Source organism: Paramisgurnus dabryanus, chromosome 16 (genome assembly GCF_030506205.2).
Source record: "Paramisgurnus dabryanus chromosome 16, PD_genome_1.1, whole genome shotgun sequence".
Taxonomy (NCBI): domain Eukaryota; kingdom Metazoa; phylum Chordata; class Actinopteri; order Cypriniformes; family Cobitidae; genus Paramisgurnus; species Paramisgurnus dabryanus.
Window position 1 is genome coordinate 18,707,187 of NC_133352.1, and position 20,387 is coordinate 18,727,573.

The following is a 20,387-nucleotide window of genomic DNA, read 5'->3' on the forward strand; positions in this document are numbered from 1 at the left end:
TCTATCACATATCACATCGACAAGGCATTTATTTTCAATAAAAATTAAGAAAATGTTTGAAATGTGAAAATAACGTGCATATCGAGTGTGTATTAAGAATAAAAGTATTAACTGGGTATGCTTAGGGGTCAGTGTAGTGACAACTTTTATTCACCCAATAGTGAAGCATCCATTTTTTTTTTCAAAACTTATTTTCAACAACTGTAAAAGGCATATTGCCAAGAAAATGTTGTCACTGTAAATAGAAAATCTCTATATATTTTTACTTTGTGTTAATAGTATCTTACACTGTCTGCACTTAGTGTAAAATTTTATTGTTCAGAGTTTGCTCTTTCATAGCCCAGAAAATGTGATGGAGTTTTCAGTTGTGTTTTATGTAAGTATCAACTTAGTTTTAGATGTTCCTTCTAAAATTGCTAAGTAGAAATTAAATAGAAACAAATGAGAAAATTGTTCAAATGCATTAAAAGTATAGAGCTGCAAAATTATAGTATAATAGGAATATATACTGTAAGTAACATAATCTGGATTTGGGCAAGCATGATAAGACATGTTTAATAATTTTCAATAAAGTTCATATTCTTCAATAATATTCACCCTTTTGATTGCAGATTTGCCAAATCTGAGCTTGGTTTGTTAAATTGAAAATAAAGCAAAAAGTGTATGTTTGTTCTCTTTTAAATGTCACTGAATTCTATTAAGAAGAACTGATATCTCATCTTTGATTTTTCTTTCTTTGGGTTGACAGCCTCTGGTCACCATCTGCTTTTCATTGTATGGCAACGTGCAACAGAATTTCATTTTGAAGTGAATGTCAATACCGTAGCATAGAAAGCGTACCTGTGATAAAGCAGCTGAACCTCCTGTTAACCTCCTCACTGTCAGAGTCAACTGAGCTTAGAATGGAGACAACTGTGTCTGGTATGGATTGATCTTCTCTCACAGTGCCTTCAAATACAGCTTCAGTAAATAATGGAGGGTTGTCATTTATGTCCACAACTGTCACTTCTACCACAGTAGTGCCTGTAATTTGCCGATCATGGGCTCTGTCTGTGGCCACCACTGTGATCCTGTATCTTTCTCTTTTTTCCCTATCTACCTCTTTAAGTGTAGTTATCCAGCCTGCCTCACTGTCCACTGCAAACATCTCCAAAACCTCAGGACTCTCCTGGTTTTCATGCAGTCTATATGTGACCCATCCGTTCAGCCAAGAATCCAGATCAGTTGCCTTGACCTGGACGACAGATGTCCCTTCTGGTAGGTTTTCGGCAATATACGACCGGTACTTAATAGACTCAAACTGTGGTCTGTTATCATTAACATCTTTAAGATGGATGTTCACATTTATCAATGAGACTGTTTCCATGCTTTCCTTAAAGTTTTGCAACTGCACTGAGAGTTGATACAATTTGGTAGCTTCATAATCAAGTCTTTTTGTGAGTCTAAGCCTTCCAGTGTTGCTGTCGATGGTGAAGACGTCATCTTTGTTACTCTCTAGGGTGTTTCCCCCGACAAGGCTATAGATCACAGTGGGCTCATCCTTGGCTTGGAAGATATCAATCTCAGTTCCAACAGGCAGGTCTTCAGAAAGTTCCAGCCAACGTAATGGTTCAATAAATTTTGGGCTTGACGTTTCAGGGGGAATAATTCTTATTGAAACAGGAGTAATAGATTGCTTTGGTGGATCTCCAGAATCTTTAGCTTTAACGAAAAAAGAATACAGGCCATTTTCCAGACCAATTAGACTTTCCTTTGTGACAATGGCACCGGTAAGTGGGTGAATTTCAAAGGGCCCAATATCGGAATCGATAATATAAATTATATAAGCATTGCTACCTTCATCTTCATCTACTGCAGATACTGTGATGACTGTTGTACCTTTATGAACATCTGCTGGCACGGTAACTTTATATTCTGAAAGCAGGAACTTTGGTGAACTGTCATTTATGTCAGATAGAATTACAACAACTGTGCAAAAGCCTAATCTGCCACCACCATCTTTAGCCATCAAACTGATGTACATCATTTTCTCTTTCAGCATTTCTCGGTCTAAGCTCTCTTTTGTGTAAATCTGCCCATCGGCATTGACAGTAAATGTATCCCTGGCAATATCATTTACAATGAAGAATGTCAATTGACCATATATTCCTGGGTCTTTGTCAAAGGCTTCGACTTGCATTACCAATGTACCAACTGGAGAGTTTTCTGTGAGCTCTATAAGATACTCATCTTGAGTAAATGATGGGTTGTGGTTATTCTCACCCATTACATAGATTTTAACCTCAGTATTATGTCTGAAAACACCATCAGTCACTGACACAATTAAGCTATAGACGGACTCACCAGATTGTCGGCTAATGCTTGCAATCGCAATTTCTCCAGTCGTCGCATCAATGTCAAAGACATTATCGTCGTTTCCAGACATAATAGAGTATTTAAGTTGGCCGTTAGCAAGGCTGTCAACATCATATGCTTTTACACAGGTCACAAATTGACCTGGAAAAGAAATTTCTCGTATGGTGGCATTATAAAGCTCTTGGGTAAATACAGGTGGGTTGTCATTAATATCAGTTATATATATCACCACCAGAACCTCAGAAGAAAGCTGAAATGCTCCGCTGTCAACAGCTTTTACGATCAAATCATGCTGTGATCGGGTTTCGTAGTCCAACGGCCCAGCAGTCTGAATCACTCCACTCTCTTCATCTATTCTAAAATGATCTGAGATGCTTCCATCTTTTTCATACATCTGATAAAACAATAATGCATTGCTTTCTGTGTCCGAGTCCGTCGCTAGCACTCGTAACACAGAAGTTCCAATCACAACAGATTCAGAGATGCTGATGTCATATATTGCTGCTTCAAATTTGGGTGTGTTGTCGTTCACATCTTTCAATATAACGTCTACAAAAACATCAGAGTGAGTTCCAGTTAGACAGTCTGTTGCTTGGATGGTTAATCGGTACGCCGGATGAGACTCATAATCCAATGCTTGAATGACTTCAATAAGTCCTGAATTAAAATTAATAGAGAACTGATGAAATGGGTCTCCCCCAGAGATGATGTAGACTGTACAAGGTCCTTCAGTCTCATTAGCCACAACCTGAAGTATAGAAGTATGTATTTGCACATTTTCTGGGATTTCAATCTTATAAAAAGGTCTTTCAAACATTGGAACGGCTTTGTTGACCACTGAAATGACGACCTCTGCATTTGAGATCAGTGGTGGATCACCTCCATCTTGTGCAGTGATGTTAATAACAAACTTGCCAATGCTTTCTAGTTCAAGAGGTCTTTTAAGGGATATTTGTCCAGAGGAGTTTACTTGAAAATATTTACTGTGTCCTTTCAAATAGTATGAAACTTGTGCATTTCTGCCAATATCTTTGTCCACGGCTGTCACCTTCTTAAAAACTGTACCTACTGCTTTGCCAATCTGAACAATGGCGCTGTAGGGCTGGTCTACAAAGACAGGAGAGTTATCGTTCACATCCTCAACGTGCACCCTAACAAGCACTTGGGCAGTTCCGTTCAACCTTTGCTCTTTGGTTACTTCCACAAAAATGTCAAACAAATCCTGCTCCTCGCGATCGAACGGGACACCCGTGGAAAAGAGGACTCCGGATGTGCCTCCTATTTCGAATCTGACGTCAGGGTTGAGGATGGAAAAAAACAACGGCTCGTTGATTCTGCTTCCAACTACAGGGAGGATTGCTAGGGTTTTCCTTTGCGTTGAGCTTTCCTGCACATAGGCAGTGAACATTTCCTGAGTGAACCTCAGTTGTTTATCTCTGTCTGCTTTAACGGTGAGTTTCACAATTGCAGATCCAGTAAAGAGTCCATCGGAGACCTGAACCGTCAGCCTGTACCTGCTACGCAGCTGTGTAGCATTTTGCACAAAAATATCACCTGCATTTGGATCAAGTAGGAATTTGTTTCCTATGTTGCCATCTACAAGAGCAAAACGTAGTATGGTGTAGAGCAAAGAGTCCTCATCGGTAGCGCTTAAGGTTATAACTTTAACCCCTTTGTAGGTAGGAAGGACAATTGTCATTTCGTATAACTCCTGACTGAATTTTGGAGCACAGTCATTAACATTAATAACATGAATAGTCACGTTGGCATTGTTCTTTGCAAATAATCGTGGTGTGCCAGTGTCATGGACCTGTACTCTGAAGTTAAACATCTTTCTTTGCTCATAATCCAGGCTGCTGAGAGTTGTAATAGCTCCGGTTTCAGAATCGATAGAAAAATAGTTGTGAGCAAATGGCTCAATTATCTCATAGACAAGTCTGGCATTTATATGCTTATCGGCATCTGTTGCAAGAACTACAAGTGGAGCATTCTGAGAGGTCAGAACCACACTGCCAACAGTGGCAGATTCGCTTATGAAGCCAGTAAACTCAAACTGAGTAAAAACAGGAGAGTTGTCATTTTCATCTTTTAACAAAATGTTTACTGTGACGCTGCTTGACATTCCAGCCATGTCTGTACCTTGTACGATGAGGGTATATGACGAAAGGGTTTCATAGTCCAGCTTTTCTCTTGTGACGATAGTGCCATAGTTTGGATTCATGACAAATGCACCGTTCACATTTCCTTCTTTAATTTGATAAAAGATTGTTGATTGGCTGGAAGCTGACACCAAAGTTACAAAACTGCCAACTGGGACAGATTCACTGACTTCTGCTGATATTACATTGAAGGGAAACTTTGGCCTGGTGTTATCTGAGATGGTGACCGTGATCTGGACAACTGTAACCGCACTGAGTGGAGGTTCTCCGATATCCGATGCTTTTATTTGTAGCACATACTGATCTCTGTATTCATGATCAAGTTTAACTGCCACTGCAACAATGCCTGAAGTCTGATCGATGCTGAAGGAGTTTCCATGATTTCCTACAACATCAAAGAGAGATACACTTAGAAAATTAGAGATAAAGATTACACAGTAGTGATATGATGCAAAACTTATGTTGATTATGGAGTACATCGACAAATGGCATGATAGTGATTTGTGCATTATGTACTGTAGGTAAAGCATCTCATTAATAATAACTGAAGAGTTTAAAGGATAATTCCGGTATTTAACACTTTGAGTCTCATTTCTGGTTTGTTTTGGATGAACTACAGTGATGGACACAGAAATTTTGACAGTGGGTCGTGTCTTGACTTTGACTCGTTTAGAAGCGTCTCTTGACTGCTTCAGAATGGAAGACTATGCACAAACATGTCATTAAAACAACACTTAATATTCATTTTCAAAACTGTACTACTCACCGAGTGGTTCGTGGTGTTCGTTGATGATTAAAAACAAATATATTGGCGCAATGTATGATTTCAATCCGTGTTATTTGCTATAGTGGAACAATTTTTTCAGATACCTCACAACCGCGTATATCCTTCCGCTCTATAGTTGAGTTTGAAGCGTTAGCACACTCCCGACCACTTGATGGCGACAACCACTTTGCCATACAAGTACGCTCGGTGTCTAGTGTATAGACAGTCACAACCGAGCTCCACTTCAAACCTAAAGCTGGTCACTGAGCCATCAAATATGGGAAAAAATTCTTCTCAGAGAAACTGAGCGAAAAAACTACAACCACATGTAAACAGACCCTTTTCTGTTTCCCGGCGACGGAGTGATATATCAGCGAGCAATGAGTCTTCCAAGAGAAGTCAATGGAATTTTACAAAATGCCAAATAAAACACAACAGAAATTGTATTTCGCTACACAACTTGTTTTTAATCATCAACGAACACCACAAACCACTCGGTGAGTAGTACAGTTTTGAAAATGAACGTTAAGTGTTGTTTTAATGACATGTTTGTGCATGGTCATTGACTTCCATTCTGAAGCAGTCAAGAGACGCTTCTAAACGAGTCAAAAAGTCAAGACACGACCCATTGTCAAAATGTCTTTGTCCATCACTGTAGTTCATCCAAAACAAACCAGAAATGAGACTCAAAGTGTTAAATACCGGAATTATCCTTTAAATGCAAAACCCTCTAAGTGAGTCTGACATGTTTTCATGTAAATGAGTAGGAGTAAAAGTTACTGTATGTTTAGGTTCAGTAATTTCATTTTAATGGCAATGAAAAGGTTATTAGTCAGTAACTGAAATGTCTTATTTTCACAAAATGTCACTTTAGTCATTTCATTGGTCTAAGTATTTTAAAAAATTCACTGTCTTTCACTGCAAAATCCTCCAAGTGCATACAAGCTTTTTGGGCAAAAATCTCCACTTGAATTATCCACTTCATTGCGAACAGCTGCAAAGTCACTAAAGACACACTTATAAACATTGCAAATAATGAAGAAACGGGGCGCACACTTTAGGAGGTGTTGTGATCGTTGTCACTGCCACATTCATGTTATATTCAGGTCCAAGTACTTACCACAAAGGACCCAAGTCCGTCTGTGAAACACGGTCATTTCACTTCCCATCGTTCATCAAATTCATCTTCTGTGCACTTTAAAGATTTTGGTGAAAAATCAACGATTCTACAAACATACCAGTATATCTGAATGGCCTGAGGATTAAGTGGATTTGAAGTTAAGGTATCTGATGAACATATAATATGTGCTAAAAGAATTTGGTTAATATAACTATCTAATTTTCAAGGGAAGTGGAGTTTAGCTGCTTTTGAATCTGAGCTCCTCAGTTCTTCTCATTAACAATAATCCTTCTTTAATGACTCTTTAACCCCTTCAGACCATCACATGTTTTGTGGTTCAAACCAATTAAAATGCTGATCAACCAATCAAAACCAGGCGCACTGGTTAAACACCTGAAAAATCAGGTCTGAATGTCAACAGAGCTGAGCTGTACCTGAATCTAAGCTGTAGAGGATTTCAGCATTTAGCCCCTTGTCTTTGTCCAAAGCCGTGACCTGTAACACAGACGAACCAATCGCAGCGGTCTCCAGCACACGAGCCGTGTACTGAGGGCTCGTGAACTGCGGTGGATTGTCATTATTGTCCTCAATATTGATGATCACTTTCACAAAATTGCTTTTCACAGGGAAACCTTGATCGCTTACCTGAAATAATGCAATATAAAACCAACTGTTAATTTGTGTTTTATGTTTTTGTTTGTAACTGTTCCCAGTGGAAGAAATTATCATAGATGGCCTTACCATAACAGTGAGGATATGCTTGTGCATGGTTTCACGGTCCAGCTGTTCAGCAGTGTACAAAAAGCCTGTTTCAGGGTCAAGACGAAACTTCTTTAGGCTAATCAGGTCTGTGCTGCTCAACAGTGTGTAATACAATTTATTATTTTCATCTCCGTCTGTTGCATTTATTTCCAATATTTTCATCCCAGGCTGGGTTTCCTCCGGAATATTTATCTCGTATCGGTTTTGGCCAAACTGAGGTCGATGTTCATTTGTGTTAATAACTTGTATTATGACCTGTTTAACAAAGCACACAGTTAAATTTAGTCATTAATAACTGCATTATAAACAAGTAGATTATTTAGATTATTTAAAGGGCACCTATTATGCCCATTTTACAAGATGTAACATAAGTCTCATGTGTGGTGTGTCTGTGAAGTTTCAGTGTTTTCTTGTATGTACCTTTAAAGGACAAGTTCGGTATTTTACACTTAAAGCGCTGTTTTCAGATTGTTTATGATGAAATAGAACGATTTTGACTGAAATTTGGACATATGATGCTGGCCCGAGAATTTTCGGGTGTTTATTGTATTACCTCCCACCTCTATAATGGCTGTATACTGTAGGTGCACAGGAACAATCCTTCCTAAAATGCATTAAACTTTCATTTACAAAGACGTGAAACTCACGTGGTCAGTGGTGTTCACTGATATGCTCACACAAAAATCGCTGCAAAAGATGCTTTCCAACAGGTTTTATCATAGTTTTTGTCCAACTCCATTGACTTGTATTAGATGTGCTGTGAGGTACGGTATTACTCCGCGCCGGGAACGTTGTTTCTATTCTTGCAATTGGCAAAGGCGGATTATCGCCACCAACTGGGCTGGAGTGTTTATTATTCAAGCTCTCAACGGAAGAATATACGGATGTGAGGCGTTTGGAAAAATAGGTCCACACGTTTACAACAACTGCTAAAACACCTGTTGTAAAGCATCTTTTGCAGCGATTTTTGTGTGAGCATATCAGTGAACACCACTGACCACTCGGTGAGTTTCACGTCTTTGTATACGAAAGTTTAATGCATTTTCGGAAGGATTGTTCCTGTGCACCTATACAGCCATTATAGAGGTGGGAGATGATACAATTAACACCCGAAAATTCTCAGGCCAGCATCATATGTCCAAATTTCAGTCAAAACCGTTCTATTTCATCATAAACAATCTGAAAACAGGGCTTTAAGTGTAAAATACCAAACTTGTCCTTTAAATGCAAATGAGCTACTGCTCCTCACTCCATTATCAAAAGAGACATTGAGCGCTTTTAGTTAAAATAAATTAGATTCTTAGTCTGAGGCAATATTGAGATATGGCAGACAGCGTACAACTCGCTGAGGGTGAAAATGATGGGAATGTAGTCAGTCAGTCAGTCAGTCAGTGGCTGTGGGTGGGGCTTTATCAGTGTGACATCACATTAACAAGAGTATCAAAACAGCATGTCTAATGAGACTGGGAATTAAAAAAGGAGAGGGTGGATTTTTTTCATTGTAGGGTGGTTGTGTTCACACACTCCCAAAACACATGTATGTCCAAACACCTTGTAAAAGTGGATTTTGCATAATAGGTGCCCTTTAATACTTAGATTAATACTTTAAAATAACTTGACTTGTATATGTCATATCTACAGTTTTAGTGCATTGTAATAATATTTACACTTTGGGGAAGATGCATTCTTACTAAAGCGACAAAAAAGTAAAAATACCCTCTAATTGTTCGACCGTAGACACAAAATTATAGTCAGCTGTTATCCACACAAACCCAGAAACTGCACCTGAGTATGAAGCCCATTAGGATCTGACAAACTGTACTGGGTGCAAAATCCCAAAAGGCACAAATAATGCAAAAAGAGAGTCAAGCTGAGGGCTGAAACAGAGCTCTCTTTAAAACATTACCCCCTCTCACATCACTCTTTGCCTGTAGGTCTGCCCACACTGATAGATGAGTCTCACACTGTGACCTGATAAGGCTGGCTTGCCTGGCTGATACACACAGGTATCGCCCAAGGATAAGTATGTTCACACCATGACAAAAGGACAAAGGAAAGCTGTGCATCAGAAAGACAGCAGAGAGCTTAACTTTAGATGCCAGGTGCCATAGCACATTCCACATAGTTTAGTTTTTTTGTGAAATTTAAGATTGAAGATAAATATAATGAAAGATGATAAAATAATTTAAAAGCTTTATTTTTCATAAAGGCAAAATAGCACTTTTGCTATAGTAAATTTGAATCGGACGTTCATTGTGTGACATAATGGATGTAATATCAAGCATCTAAGCAACAAAACTATTATCCTGTCACATGTGTACACAATATTGTCAAAGAATGTGCATCGTTCTGTTATCTCTCTGTCCATTATCCAGCCGATCCAATTTTATAAATTCATGGGCAATTTCTTTGTGAGTGCCATTAAAGACAAGCACCTGAGTGCTGATGGATCTTGTTCCATCTGTTGCTTCAATAGTGAGGTGGTAATTTGACTGGCGTTTAGCATCTAGAGCACCGGCGATGATGATTGTGCCACTTGACCTCTCCATGTCGAACCGGCTGTCAGAATTTCCACCTGTTAGTACCAATACAGACAACAGCAGCACAACATTAAAGGTTGTAACCCTAACTACAAAAGAAAGTTTTGCATTTGCATCAGTAAAAAAAGAAAACAATAAATTGTACAGAATACAGATTCGCTCCGTGAGAGGAAATAATCAAGCTGTAGAAATCCATTGCTTAAAAAAATAAGTGGTGACATCTGTATTAAACAGCAGATACCTGATGTACCGTTCAGGTCACAAGCCATCTGCAGAATGTGAAACATCTCTTTAGCATGCGTGTCTCCTTGAAAACCAAGAAAGAAAAGAGAAAAAGCATTGAGACAAAATGAAAGCAAGACATCTAGTTAAGGGCAAGCTAATTAAGCTTCAGCTTTTGAAGATCAACTGGCATTGTAGTATTGAATAAAGAGCTACTGTAAAGCATCTACAGTACCAGAATAATTATAATACAATTTTTTCATGTGAGCAGCTTTGAAACGGACATTTTTAAGAGTGAAAATGGAGCTTTACCTTTGATTGTAAACCATACAGGAGATTCAAGAGGTCGAGTGCTAATTACTCCAATCATATGGGCCACAGGATCACTCTGCATTACAGAGAATGAGAGTGAAGTCTCCTCAAATACCAGTGCTTGTTTTGCCAGCTCAGGCTTTGGAATCCATTCAATGTGCAACCGACAGATGGACGATTTTGAAGGCTGTCCATTGTCTGATGCTTTAATCTGTAAAAGTGCAGTGTGAGTTTTCTCTCTTGATTTTGTAACATGCTGCACTATTCAGTATTCATTTCATAATTACTGTTTGCCTTAATTCTTGTGCATACAGCTTTTTGGAACAAATTTTAATGTGATATTAAAATGGGAAACACTACCTAATGTACACTCTTAAAAAAAACTTTTGAAGCACATTTATTTTTAAGAGTAAACCTTTTATGCAACAGAAAGTTTCATAAAAGGTTATTTTACAAAAGGTTTCACAAAAGGTTATTTGCCATAGAAGAACCATTTTTGACAAAATGGTTCCATAAAAAACCTTTAGGGCTCTATCTTACACCCAGCGCAATGCGCGACGCAATTGTCTTTTGATAGTTTCCACCTTGCGCAATTATAATTTTCACGTTTAGCGCAACGTTGTTTAAATAGCAAATGCATTTGCGCCCCCTTTTGCGCCCATGGGCGTTCTGGTCTGAAAACGAGGTGTGTTCAGGCGCATTGTTGGCGCGTTGCTATTTTGAGGCAACTAAAATAGACTACGCCATTGACCAACAAAAACCTGCTCTAAAGTCTAAAGTCAATGGCCCAATATGTTTTTTTGTTATTTAAAGAGTGCATTAGTAATATGCGCCTACACTGTAAAAAATCCAATTAATGAAATGTTGGACGGGAAAAAATATATAAGTTAAACAAATTTTTTTGTTTGAGCTAGTTGAGAAGACATATTATTTTAAGTCTAGATAAATCTGTTTAAAACATTAAATGAATGGTTATTTTCAAATCCAGTCAACATTCAGAATGGCTAATGTTGACTGAACTAATTAAGACAAATCAGGTAAATATGTAAGGGATAATGTAGAGGCAGCCGGTAGTTATTGGGAAATAAGCCCCGACAGTGTGATCAGGACCCGACGCGAAGCGGAGGGTCTTGTATCACACTGAAGGGGCTTATTTCCCAATAACTACCGGCTGCCTCTACATTATCCCGCTTATTACACGGCTACTTGCCACATAAGAAAAAAAACTGGACATGAATATGAATTTGAAACATTTTATTGGCATATTTGTTTTAAATTAACATTTTTATCCTTCCGCGAAACTTTGCACAGATGCATAAAATGATCGTAATACCTTATTAAGATCCTCTGCTTCATACTTGTCTGTCTCCATTTTTTTCTCTTTTGGCCAGTCTTTGAGAAGTTTTAATGCCCATTCTGTATTTTTTGTGTGTTGCTTCGTAGCTGTCATGCTCTATTTTGTCAAGTTCAGTCTCAGTAAGCTCTCTGTGTCTTGTCGTGGTTGTCGAGTGTTTGTCACAAGATGGCGCCAAACAGACAGTAATCTTTATTGATCTTTATTGGCGCGGAGCGATTTTACTTGTGCAAGTAGTCCGGCTATGCGTTATTATTTTGGAGCGGTTATTATTTGAAAAGAACGAACCTGCAAATGTCTCAACTGACCAATCAGAATCAAGCATTCCAGAGAGCCGTGTAATAAGTAGAGTTATGACAGCTATGTTTCCTGACAGCAAAATGCTCATAATATTACTGTTATTTGGTCGTGAATGTATGTGCTTAAAGTTAAATATGCGGTCGGTTAATAAAGATAGCGTCTATTTAAAAATGTGCTTGGACACTTTCGGACGGAGATTAGCTCCATATGAGCTCCAGAAAATCACCGGCGCTTAAGCGCTCACACCCTGCCCAGCGCAGCCTCGCCTCGGCAAGCGCATCAGAAATCGACTGCTGGCTCTGATATCTCTGTGGTGTTTTAAAGTGATTTAATTCATTTTAATTTCTCATACTTAACAATGAAAGGGTTATGTTTTAAATCATATTTTAGGATTGCACTTAATTGATATCGCTGTTGAGTGATGTTTCATATCTTTTACATTTGTTATAACCGGACTGCATGCGAATTTGAACTTCAGAGCTGAAGGAGCGGGTGGAGAAATAGTCCCAATATCATAACAATCTTAAATAAAACTTCTAAATATACCCATGTGTGTACCCGTGTGCGCGTGCGTGTATGTACAGTATGTGCGTGAGTTTTTAATTTAAAATGTCTTCGGAAGGATCTGTATCACAGGTCATTTCATCTGAGATCAATCCGCACCTAACAGCAGGAATCACTCACTGTTTTACACAAGGACACAAGTCATCAGCCGTTTCCTCAAGTTCACGTCAGGTAAGTGTTTGTAAATAAATGTTAATTTTAGACTATATTAATTGGCAAAGATGCAAATACTCGACGTTTTTGTAAAGATATAAGTTATATAAAGGTGTGTTATGTTGTGTGTCCGAGTTAAAGTGGAGCTATTTTAGTTAAGATTACCGGACAGGGTTTATTACTCCGTCTTAATTATAATTGGGACATTTTTACAAACAAACCTTATAAAATACAATACTGGCGTGCATTTTGAGACAAAACAATAGCACTCATATGTTAAGAGATGTCAGTATTTTAGTCAGTGATAAGTCCTGTCCGAGAAAACCGCCCAATAGTGGTTAATTCAATTACGTGTGATGTCTGAGGGAAATTTGGCAATTTTAGGGTATAAAGTCTTTCACCGTCAAGCTTTATTATATTAAACATGTATTTATGTATGTGTGTGTATTTATATTCCTCTGTTTATCAAACCAGAGCGGTGATGATGATGATGATGGAGAGGCAGACCAGAGGGATACATGCCGAAAGAAGTTCTCCAAAATGGCCTGGAGATGTTCTGATTGACTTTGGAGTGCTTTTGGACTGTTTTATGCCTTCTATTTAGAGAAGACTTAATTCTGTATGTTCAGTCTGTATGATAAGTGAATAAAGCTTTTTATGTGACTGAAGTTTATTATTTGTTAACAACACCAGCATAAATTATTTGATAAATCATTTTAAAAAGTTTATTAAAAATTCCCAAATAATAAATATTAATTGAAGTAACACATAAAACATTGAGTAAATACTTAAAATTTAATTGACAGTCTTTGCTGTAAGTTTTTAAATATTCAACTGATTAAAACATTTTAGTTGAATGAGCTATAGTTGAGCAAACATACTTTTTTATATTTGAGTCAAAATTGGGCCAACTAAAAAACATCAATCCAGGTAACACTTTGGAATCAGAAATTGAGTGAACGTAATATTTCTGTGAAACTAGTTACTAAAAAATAATTCATTGAGCCAACAATTTATTTTTTACAGTGTATAAACGGGATGACAACGCAGGTTTGCTCATCACATACACGAATGCGCAGCAGCACAAAAAACGCTTTTAAATATGAAAGATTATTGGATTGAATGTAAAAGATTATTATTGAGATTATGAGAAGGTGTAAAGAGCTGCTTCACCTGCAGCCTGGTAAGTAAATAAATGCTTTGCTTTAAACAAATGCATCTGTTTTTAAATGTTTTTTTTTTAAATGCTACCTCACGGATTTATTGTATATGATGACTCTGTACCTGTGGATATGATGAGATGAGAAACATTTTTAAGTAATGCTTAAAAAAAATGACGCTGTCCAAGTGCTGAAACGTGCGGAGAGCCATTTGTAAATTCTTTATTTCCTGTTTGATACAAATAAAGTATTTTTAGAGTACAAACCTTTTCTTACATACTTATAATTTTTTAATGATATTGGATAGCCATACATTTAAAGCAATTAAAACCCTGCTTTTTTTACTTCCATGAACAAAAGAAAAAAGGTTTAAAAGGCTTTTAAAGGTTTTAATAAAAAATAACAATTTCAATACAAGTGAAAAACAACACAATTATTTAACATTAATCTTAAACTGGGGATCTTCTTCCTCCGCTTAGTTTTTCAGTTTACAAAGTCCGTCATCTAAATAGGGATTAGACATAGCGCCAGGCGCAACTGGCTTTTAAAGGGGATGAGAGCTGAGACTCTTTTTGGTTTATTGCACGTTACGCACAAAATACTCCCATTACTCATTTAAAAAATAGGACCAACCCTTTTCGACCATGCGCTCGGCGCACAAACCATTTTTCCCGTCAAAAGTGGATTCGGACACGCCCATTTAGATTTAGATTGTTAAAATAGGGCCCCTTAACCTCTGAAGAACCTTTATGTTTCCAAAAAATTTCTTTGCGGTGAGAAAAGGTCCTTGAGATTATAAAAAGTTATTATAAAACAATGTGTGGCAGCTTTATTTGAAAGAGTGCATGGAACCATTTTAACTCTTTCCCTGCCAGTGTTTTTTATGTTGTCTGCCAGCGCCAGCATTTTTCATGATTTTCACAAAAGTTCAAAGCCTTCCAGAAAATTTTTTTCTTATGTAAAAAGAATGAAATAAAGGAACAGACCCTCTGCTTTAAAAAAATTTTTCATCCTACCTTCATTAGTTCTCTTTTTATCACCTCTCAAATATGGATAAGTTTCTTCAAAAACACAAAATATTGAGCAAAAAGCTGAAATAATACAATTTTTGTGAAGGACTGTTGATAGAGATCAGATTCAGAGCAATCCTCAAAACTTGCATGGTTTTATAAGTTGCGGTGGATAATAGCGGTATTGCGGAAAGCCGGAAATACTTGTGATTAGCAGAGAACGTTTTCTCTTAATTGACAAGTTAACTTGTCAATGGCGAGGAAAGAGTTAACCCTTTTGAACCTTTATTTGTGTAGTGTAGCACCACTTTGAGTAAACAATGTGAGAATTGAAATAAAAAAAACGTACCGTGAGAATATGATCCTCCCCAGCTGAAAATGTCTCTTTGGAGAACACAGACCCAGATTTGGGCTGAATGAAGAATTTTCTGTGCTCTTCAGTCTCCTCTATAGTGTATGTGATATCAGAAGAGGGACTCTCATCTCTGTCATAAGCAATCACTCGATAAATTGGCTCCCATTCTGCGGCCTCTGCTCGCTCTACTAGCTTGATTTGAAAGATCTTTTCTAAGAACTGAGGACTGTTGTCATTTTCATCCAATACTTTGACTATCACATGAACCACTGTAGACTTGGGTGGATGGCCATCATCTGAGACAGTGATCTGTTTAAGTGAAAAAAACAGACAGCGTTTGAGAAACTACATATGCAGAACAGTGTGACTGTATATGAGTGAGGGAAACATGTATTCAATTGAACTTTAGCTCAGACGACAATTATGCTCTGAGTTTGCTTTTTTATAAGTCGGGAGTTGTTTTATTTTACACCTTCTATATTATGTTTGGGGTCGAAATGAATGAGTGAAGTATTGCACAAGATTCTCTGACGCTTTTCAGAAGATGCCCAGCATTCTCATACAGTATGTGTCTCAATTACAGTTTCAGAAAAGCTCTCAGCTGTGCTTAGCTTTGCCAAGATACTCTACAACAGTGTTTCCCAACCACTGTGCCGTGGCACACTAGTGTGCCCGGAGAGCATGTTTGGTGTGCCGTGGAAAAATAAAAAATCACAACTGTGTGTGTCAATGTCATCAATTACAGCCAGGATATCATCTTTGTGTTCATCAAAACAAGTGTAATTGCGTTGAATGTGAGTACTACATTTAATATAGTAAAATATTCCAGTTTAATAGAGGCATTGCAATAGAGATTTGTGCAGTTCTGTTAATGTAAATATAATTTATTTCTGTATATACCCACGTAGAAGGTGACGTTCTCACGACCTTTCGCAACGTTCCCTTAAAGTTCTCTAAAGAGGATGAAAAGACCTGAACCTTTAGAGAACATTAGGTACCTTCCTAAAACGTCCTTTGTTGGTAATAAAAGTCTTGCAGTTCAAGGTTCCTTATGTGACTTTAGGGGGACGCCTGAGACATTAACAGAACATTCCCATATGGTACTATTTTGGTCAGATAAAAACGTTCCCGATATGACTTCAGGAAGACGTTCCATATTGGTTATCCTGTGGTCACATAAGAACGTTACAGAGAGGACATTTGGAACCTCAACAGAACATTCCCACATGATACTATTTTGGTCATATCATAACGTTCCTGATATGACTGTAGGAAGACGTTCCATATTGGTTATCCTGTGGTCACATAAGAACGTTACAGAGAGGACATTTGGAACCTCAACAGAACATTCCCACATGGTACTATTTTGGTCATATCATAACGTTCCTGATATGACTGTAGGAAGACGTTCCATATTGGTTATCCTGTGGTCACATAAGAACGTTACAGAGAGGACACCTGAAACATTTACAGAACATTCCCACATGGTACTATGTTGGTCAGATAAAAACATTCCCGATATGACTGTAGGAAGACGTTCCATATTGGTTATCCTGTGGTCACATAAGAACGTTACAGAGAGGACACCTGAGACATTAACAGAACATTCCCACATGGTACTATTTTGGTCAGATAAAAACGTTCCTCATATGACTGTAGGAAGACGTTCCATATTGGTTATCCTGTGGTCACATAAGAACGTTACAGAGAGGACACCTGAAACATTTACAGAACATTCCCACATGGTACTATGTTGGTCAGATAAAAACATTCCCGATATGACTGTAGGAAGACGTTCCATATTGGTTATCCTGTGGTCACATAAGAACGTTACAGAGAGGACACCTGAGACATTAACAGAACATTCCCACATGGTACTATTTTGGTCAGATAAAAACGTTCCTCATATGACTGTAGGAAGACGTTCCATATTGGTTATCCTGTGGTCACATAAGAACGTTACAGAGAGGACACCTGAAACATTTACAGAACATTCCCACATGATACTATTTTGGTTATATCATAACGTTCCTGATATGACTGTAGGGGGACGTCCCATATTGGTTATTCTGTGGTCACATGGCAACGTTACAAAGAGGACATTTGGAACATTAATAGAATGTTCTCACATGGTCCTCTGTTGGTCATTTAATAATGTTCCTGATATCACTAGGAGGACAAAATATGAAATTACAGTTAGAGCATTTTATTTTTATAGGCAGTTAATACAAAGGATGTGTCAATGTGCAGTGGACCATACAAACAAAGTAATAAATAAATGATTTCAGAATGAAGAAAAATAAACGAGTGATTCAGTCTGCACTATCCTACATCAGACAAAGACAAATAGCAATTAAATAAGACTTTACATTAAATTGTGTTAACAAGCACAAAAATACTAGTAAGTAATATACTAATATGAATTATGTTGTACTCTCTGAATATGATGATGTAGAAGGCAATGCATCTTGGAAACAGTAGTCCGTTACCAGCAACAGCGTTCAATCCGCTTTATGAAAAGGACTACCTTACCCATAATGCTACAGCTTACAAGAGGACCCGGAAGTCGCATGAAATTCAAACTGCCACACTTGACGACGCGTGATCTTTGTTTTGTCTTTATATAATACTGTAAGGTAAGTTAAGATACTTTTCTTTTTAAACCTACATAGATTTCACTAGTTGTTCTACAGCGAGTTACATGAATGTTTTTTCTGTTTATTTGCTATTCTTTTCTGTGATGTTTTTTATTTCTATGTTAGGCTATATATTCTTATTTGCCATTTAAAGTATAACGATAAACATGCAGGCTTACAGTGAGCTAAACAATTTTAATAAAGAGGATGTTAAAAAAATCTTTAAGATGTTCGATCTTTACAAAATTAATTAATGCTCAGCCCACAAAGAAGCCAACCGAAGATCAAATGTTTTGTGTACAAAACAAAAAAATTGACACTTTTTGGAAATACTTTTGTAAAGGAATTTAATACCTAAGAATCATAAATTAGTGTTTGTCTTACCCATTTATTTTACTTTTTTTTTTTACAAAAAAAATGTAATGATTATTGTGCTTTGTTTGCAGAAGTCATGTACAACACATTGTCAAACCTGAAGAAGTGTATCTTCCTGCAATCTGGGTAAAGAAGGTGTAACTTTAATACACTATTTAAAAACATAACAGTCATGTTCATTATTTATCTTTGTGTAATTTGATTTAAATTACAATATTGAATGTATTGAATTTGTTAAATTTTGTATGAGGTAATTTCTTGTATGGGTTAATTTGCCTAATATTAGTATTAGATACAAAAGCACAAGTGTTTTGGTTTAAAAGTGACAGCATGTTTTAAAAATGTTTCAGGTACTGGGGCTTGGATTGTTTAAAGTAGTAAAGAATAATGGCAAATAATGAAGCAGCAATAAAAAAGACTTGACCAACAAGTTTTGGAGCTTAACATTTTTGTAGTTTGTAATTGCTTTTTTCTTTAAGTTGGTAATTTGAAAATCTTTTTGGAAGTCTGACATCTTCCAACATATTTTTTCACATCTCGATTTGAACGTTAAAAAAAGTTCTTGGATTTGTGATGTTTTGTAATATGTGTTTTTGCCCTTACTTATGCATTTTATGTAAATGTATTTTTAACTGGATTTGTATTTGTATGCTCTTATTCTGCAGGCTCCAGACCTGGAGATTGAAGTTCCTAAAGGTTGATGTTTATCAAGCTTGTGACCTTATTGCATGGTGTTATTTTTTTACATTTATATATCTAATACACATTTGCACATCTGTAAACATAAATTTAATATTTTGTGGGTTATTTTTAAATTTTATTTAACCAGTTGTTGTATATTGAAATCTGTTATTACATGTTATGCACTCCAACTGTAAATGTTTTGTTTTAATTGCATCTTTATTGTTTTAAACAATTTAATTAATGTGGGTTTTTGTTAGCTTTTATGTTATTCTTGTATTTTTTGGCTATTTATTTGTTTTTATTATCCTTCTGTTAATTTGCCAGATTTTTACCTTCTATTTGTTTTTCCTGTAATCTCACTTCAATTATTTTCTGTGTTTTTCAATGATACATTTTTGTCACAGTCCCAATTTGTTCCTGCTTGTTTCTCCATGTTTCCCCGTTCATCATCCATTTGGACTTCATTTCCCATAATCCTTTTCACTCTCTCACCTGAACTGTGTTTGTTATTATCCTCACCTGACAGTCATCCCCCTCATCACTCCATTGTCTAAATACCCCACTTTTCCGTTTGTCTAGGTCAGTTCTTGTTTATAGTGATGTGTTGTGTGTTTTGCTGTACCAGTTTCCATGTTCCTTGTTTTAAGTTAATTAAAAATTATCATTTTGGATTCATCATGATCTCCATCTCCTCCTTTATCTTCCACCACACCAACCGTATCAATTTCACAGTATAATTATATATTGTTTGAGTTATGGCTATTTTCTGTCTTAAATGTTCTGGGAACTTTACTAGGCAATGTCCTTAACACCAGTGGGGTCGTTCCGGGAACATAAAATTTCTACATAAAATATGGTTCCCTGGACATTTTCTGAACGTCCTAAATGTTCTGTGAAGGTCTGCCAAATAACGTCCTTCACCCTTTTAAAGAACTCCACAACACGTTTGTCTCATAACGTTCTGGGAACTTTACTGGGCAACGTCCTTAACACCAGTGGGGTCGTTCTAAGAACATTATGGAAACGTAAAGTGTACATAAAATATGGTCCCCTTAACATTTCCAGAACGTCCTGAATGTTCCGTGAAGGTCTGCCAAATAACGTCCTTCAACCTTTTAAAGAACTCCACATCACGTCCATCTCGGAATGTTCTGGGAACTTTACTGGGCAACGTCCTTAACACCAGTGGGGTCGTTCTAAGAACATTATGGGAACGTAAAGTGTACATAAAATATGGTCCCCTTAACATTTCCAGAACGTCCTGAATGTTCCGTGGAGGTCTGCCAAATAACGTCCTCCAGCCCTTTAGGGAACTCCACAACACGTCCGTCTCATAACGTTCTGGGAACTTTACTGGGCAACGTCCTTAACACCAGCAGGGTCGTTCTAAGAACATTATGGGAACGTAAAGTGTACATAAAATTTGGTCCCCTTAACATTTCCAGAACGTCCTGAATGTTCCGTGGAGGTCTGCCAAATAACGTCCTCCAGCCCTTTAGGGAACTCCACAACACGTCCGTCTCATAACGTTCTGGGAACTTTACTGGGCAACGTCCTTAA

General features: G+C 37.2%; 2 protein-coding genes across 2 annotated transcripts in view; one reads left to right on the forward strand and one right to left on the reverse strand.

Annotated features, from left to right (window-relative positions):
* The window catches only part of asah1a (N-acylsphingosine amidohydrolase (acid ceramidase) 1a), a 189,895-nt gene that overhangs the window by 140,211 nt on the left and 29,297 nt on the right, over window positions 1–20,387 (forward strand). The gene's annotated exons all lie outside the window — the stretch shown is intronic.
* The window catches only part of fat1b (FAT atypical cadherin 1b), a 49,451-nt gene that overhangs the window by 18,099 nt on the left and 10,965 nt on the right, over window positions 1–20,387 (reverse strand). The window contains exons 5-11 of the mRNA XM_065271761.2: window positions 15,127–15,441; window positions 10,237–10,447; window positions 9,944–10,009; window positions 9,598–9,737; window positions 7,142–7,417; window positions 6,835–7,045; window positions 841–4,899 (exon numbers count right to left, since the gene is read on the reverse strand). Coding sequence (XP_065127833.1) covers window positions 841–4,899; window positions 6,835–7,045; window positions 7,142–7,417; window positions 9,598–9,737; window positions 9,944–10,009; window positions 10,237–10,447; window positions 15,127–15,441 — 5,278 coding nt within the window. The remainder of the gene's footprint in view (window positions 1–840; window positions 4,900–6,834; window positions 7,046–7,141; window positions 7,418–9,597; window positions 9,738–9,943; window positions 10,010–10,236; window positions 10,448–15,126; window positions 15,442–20,387) is intronic.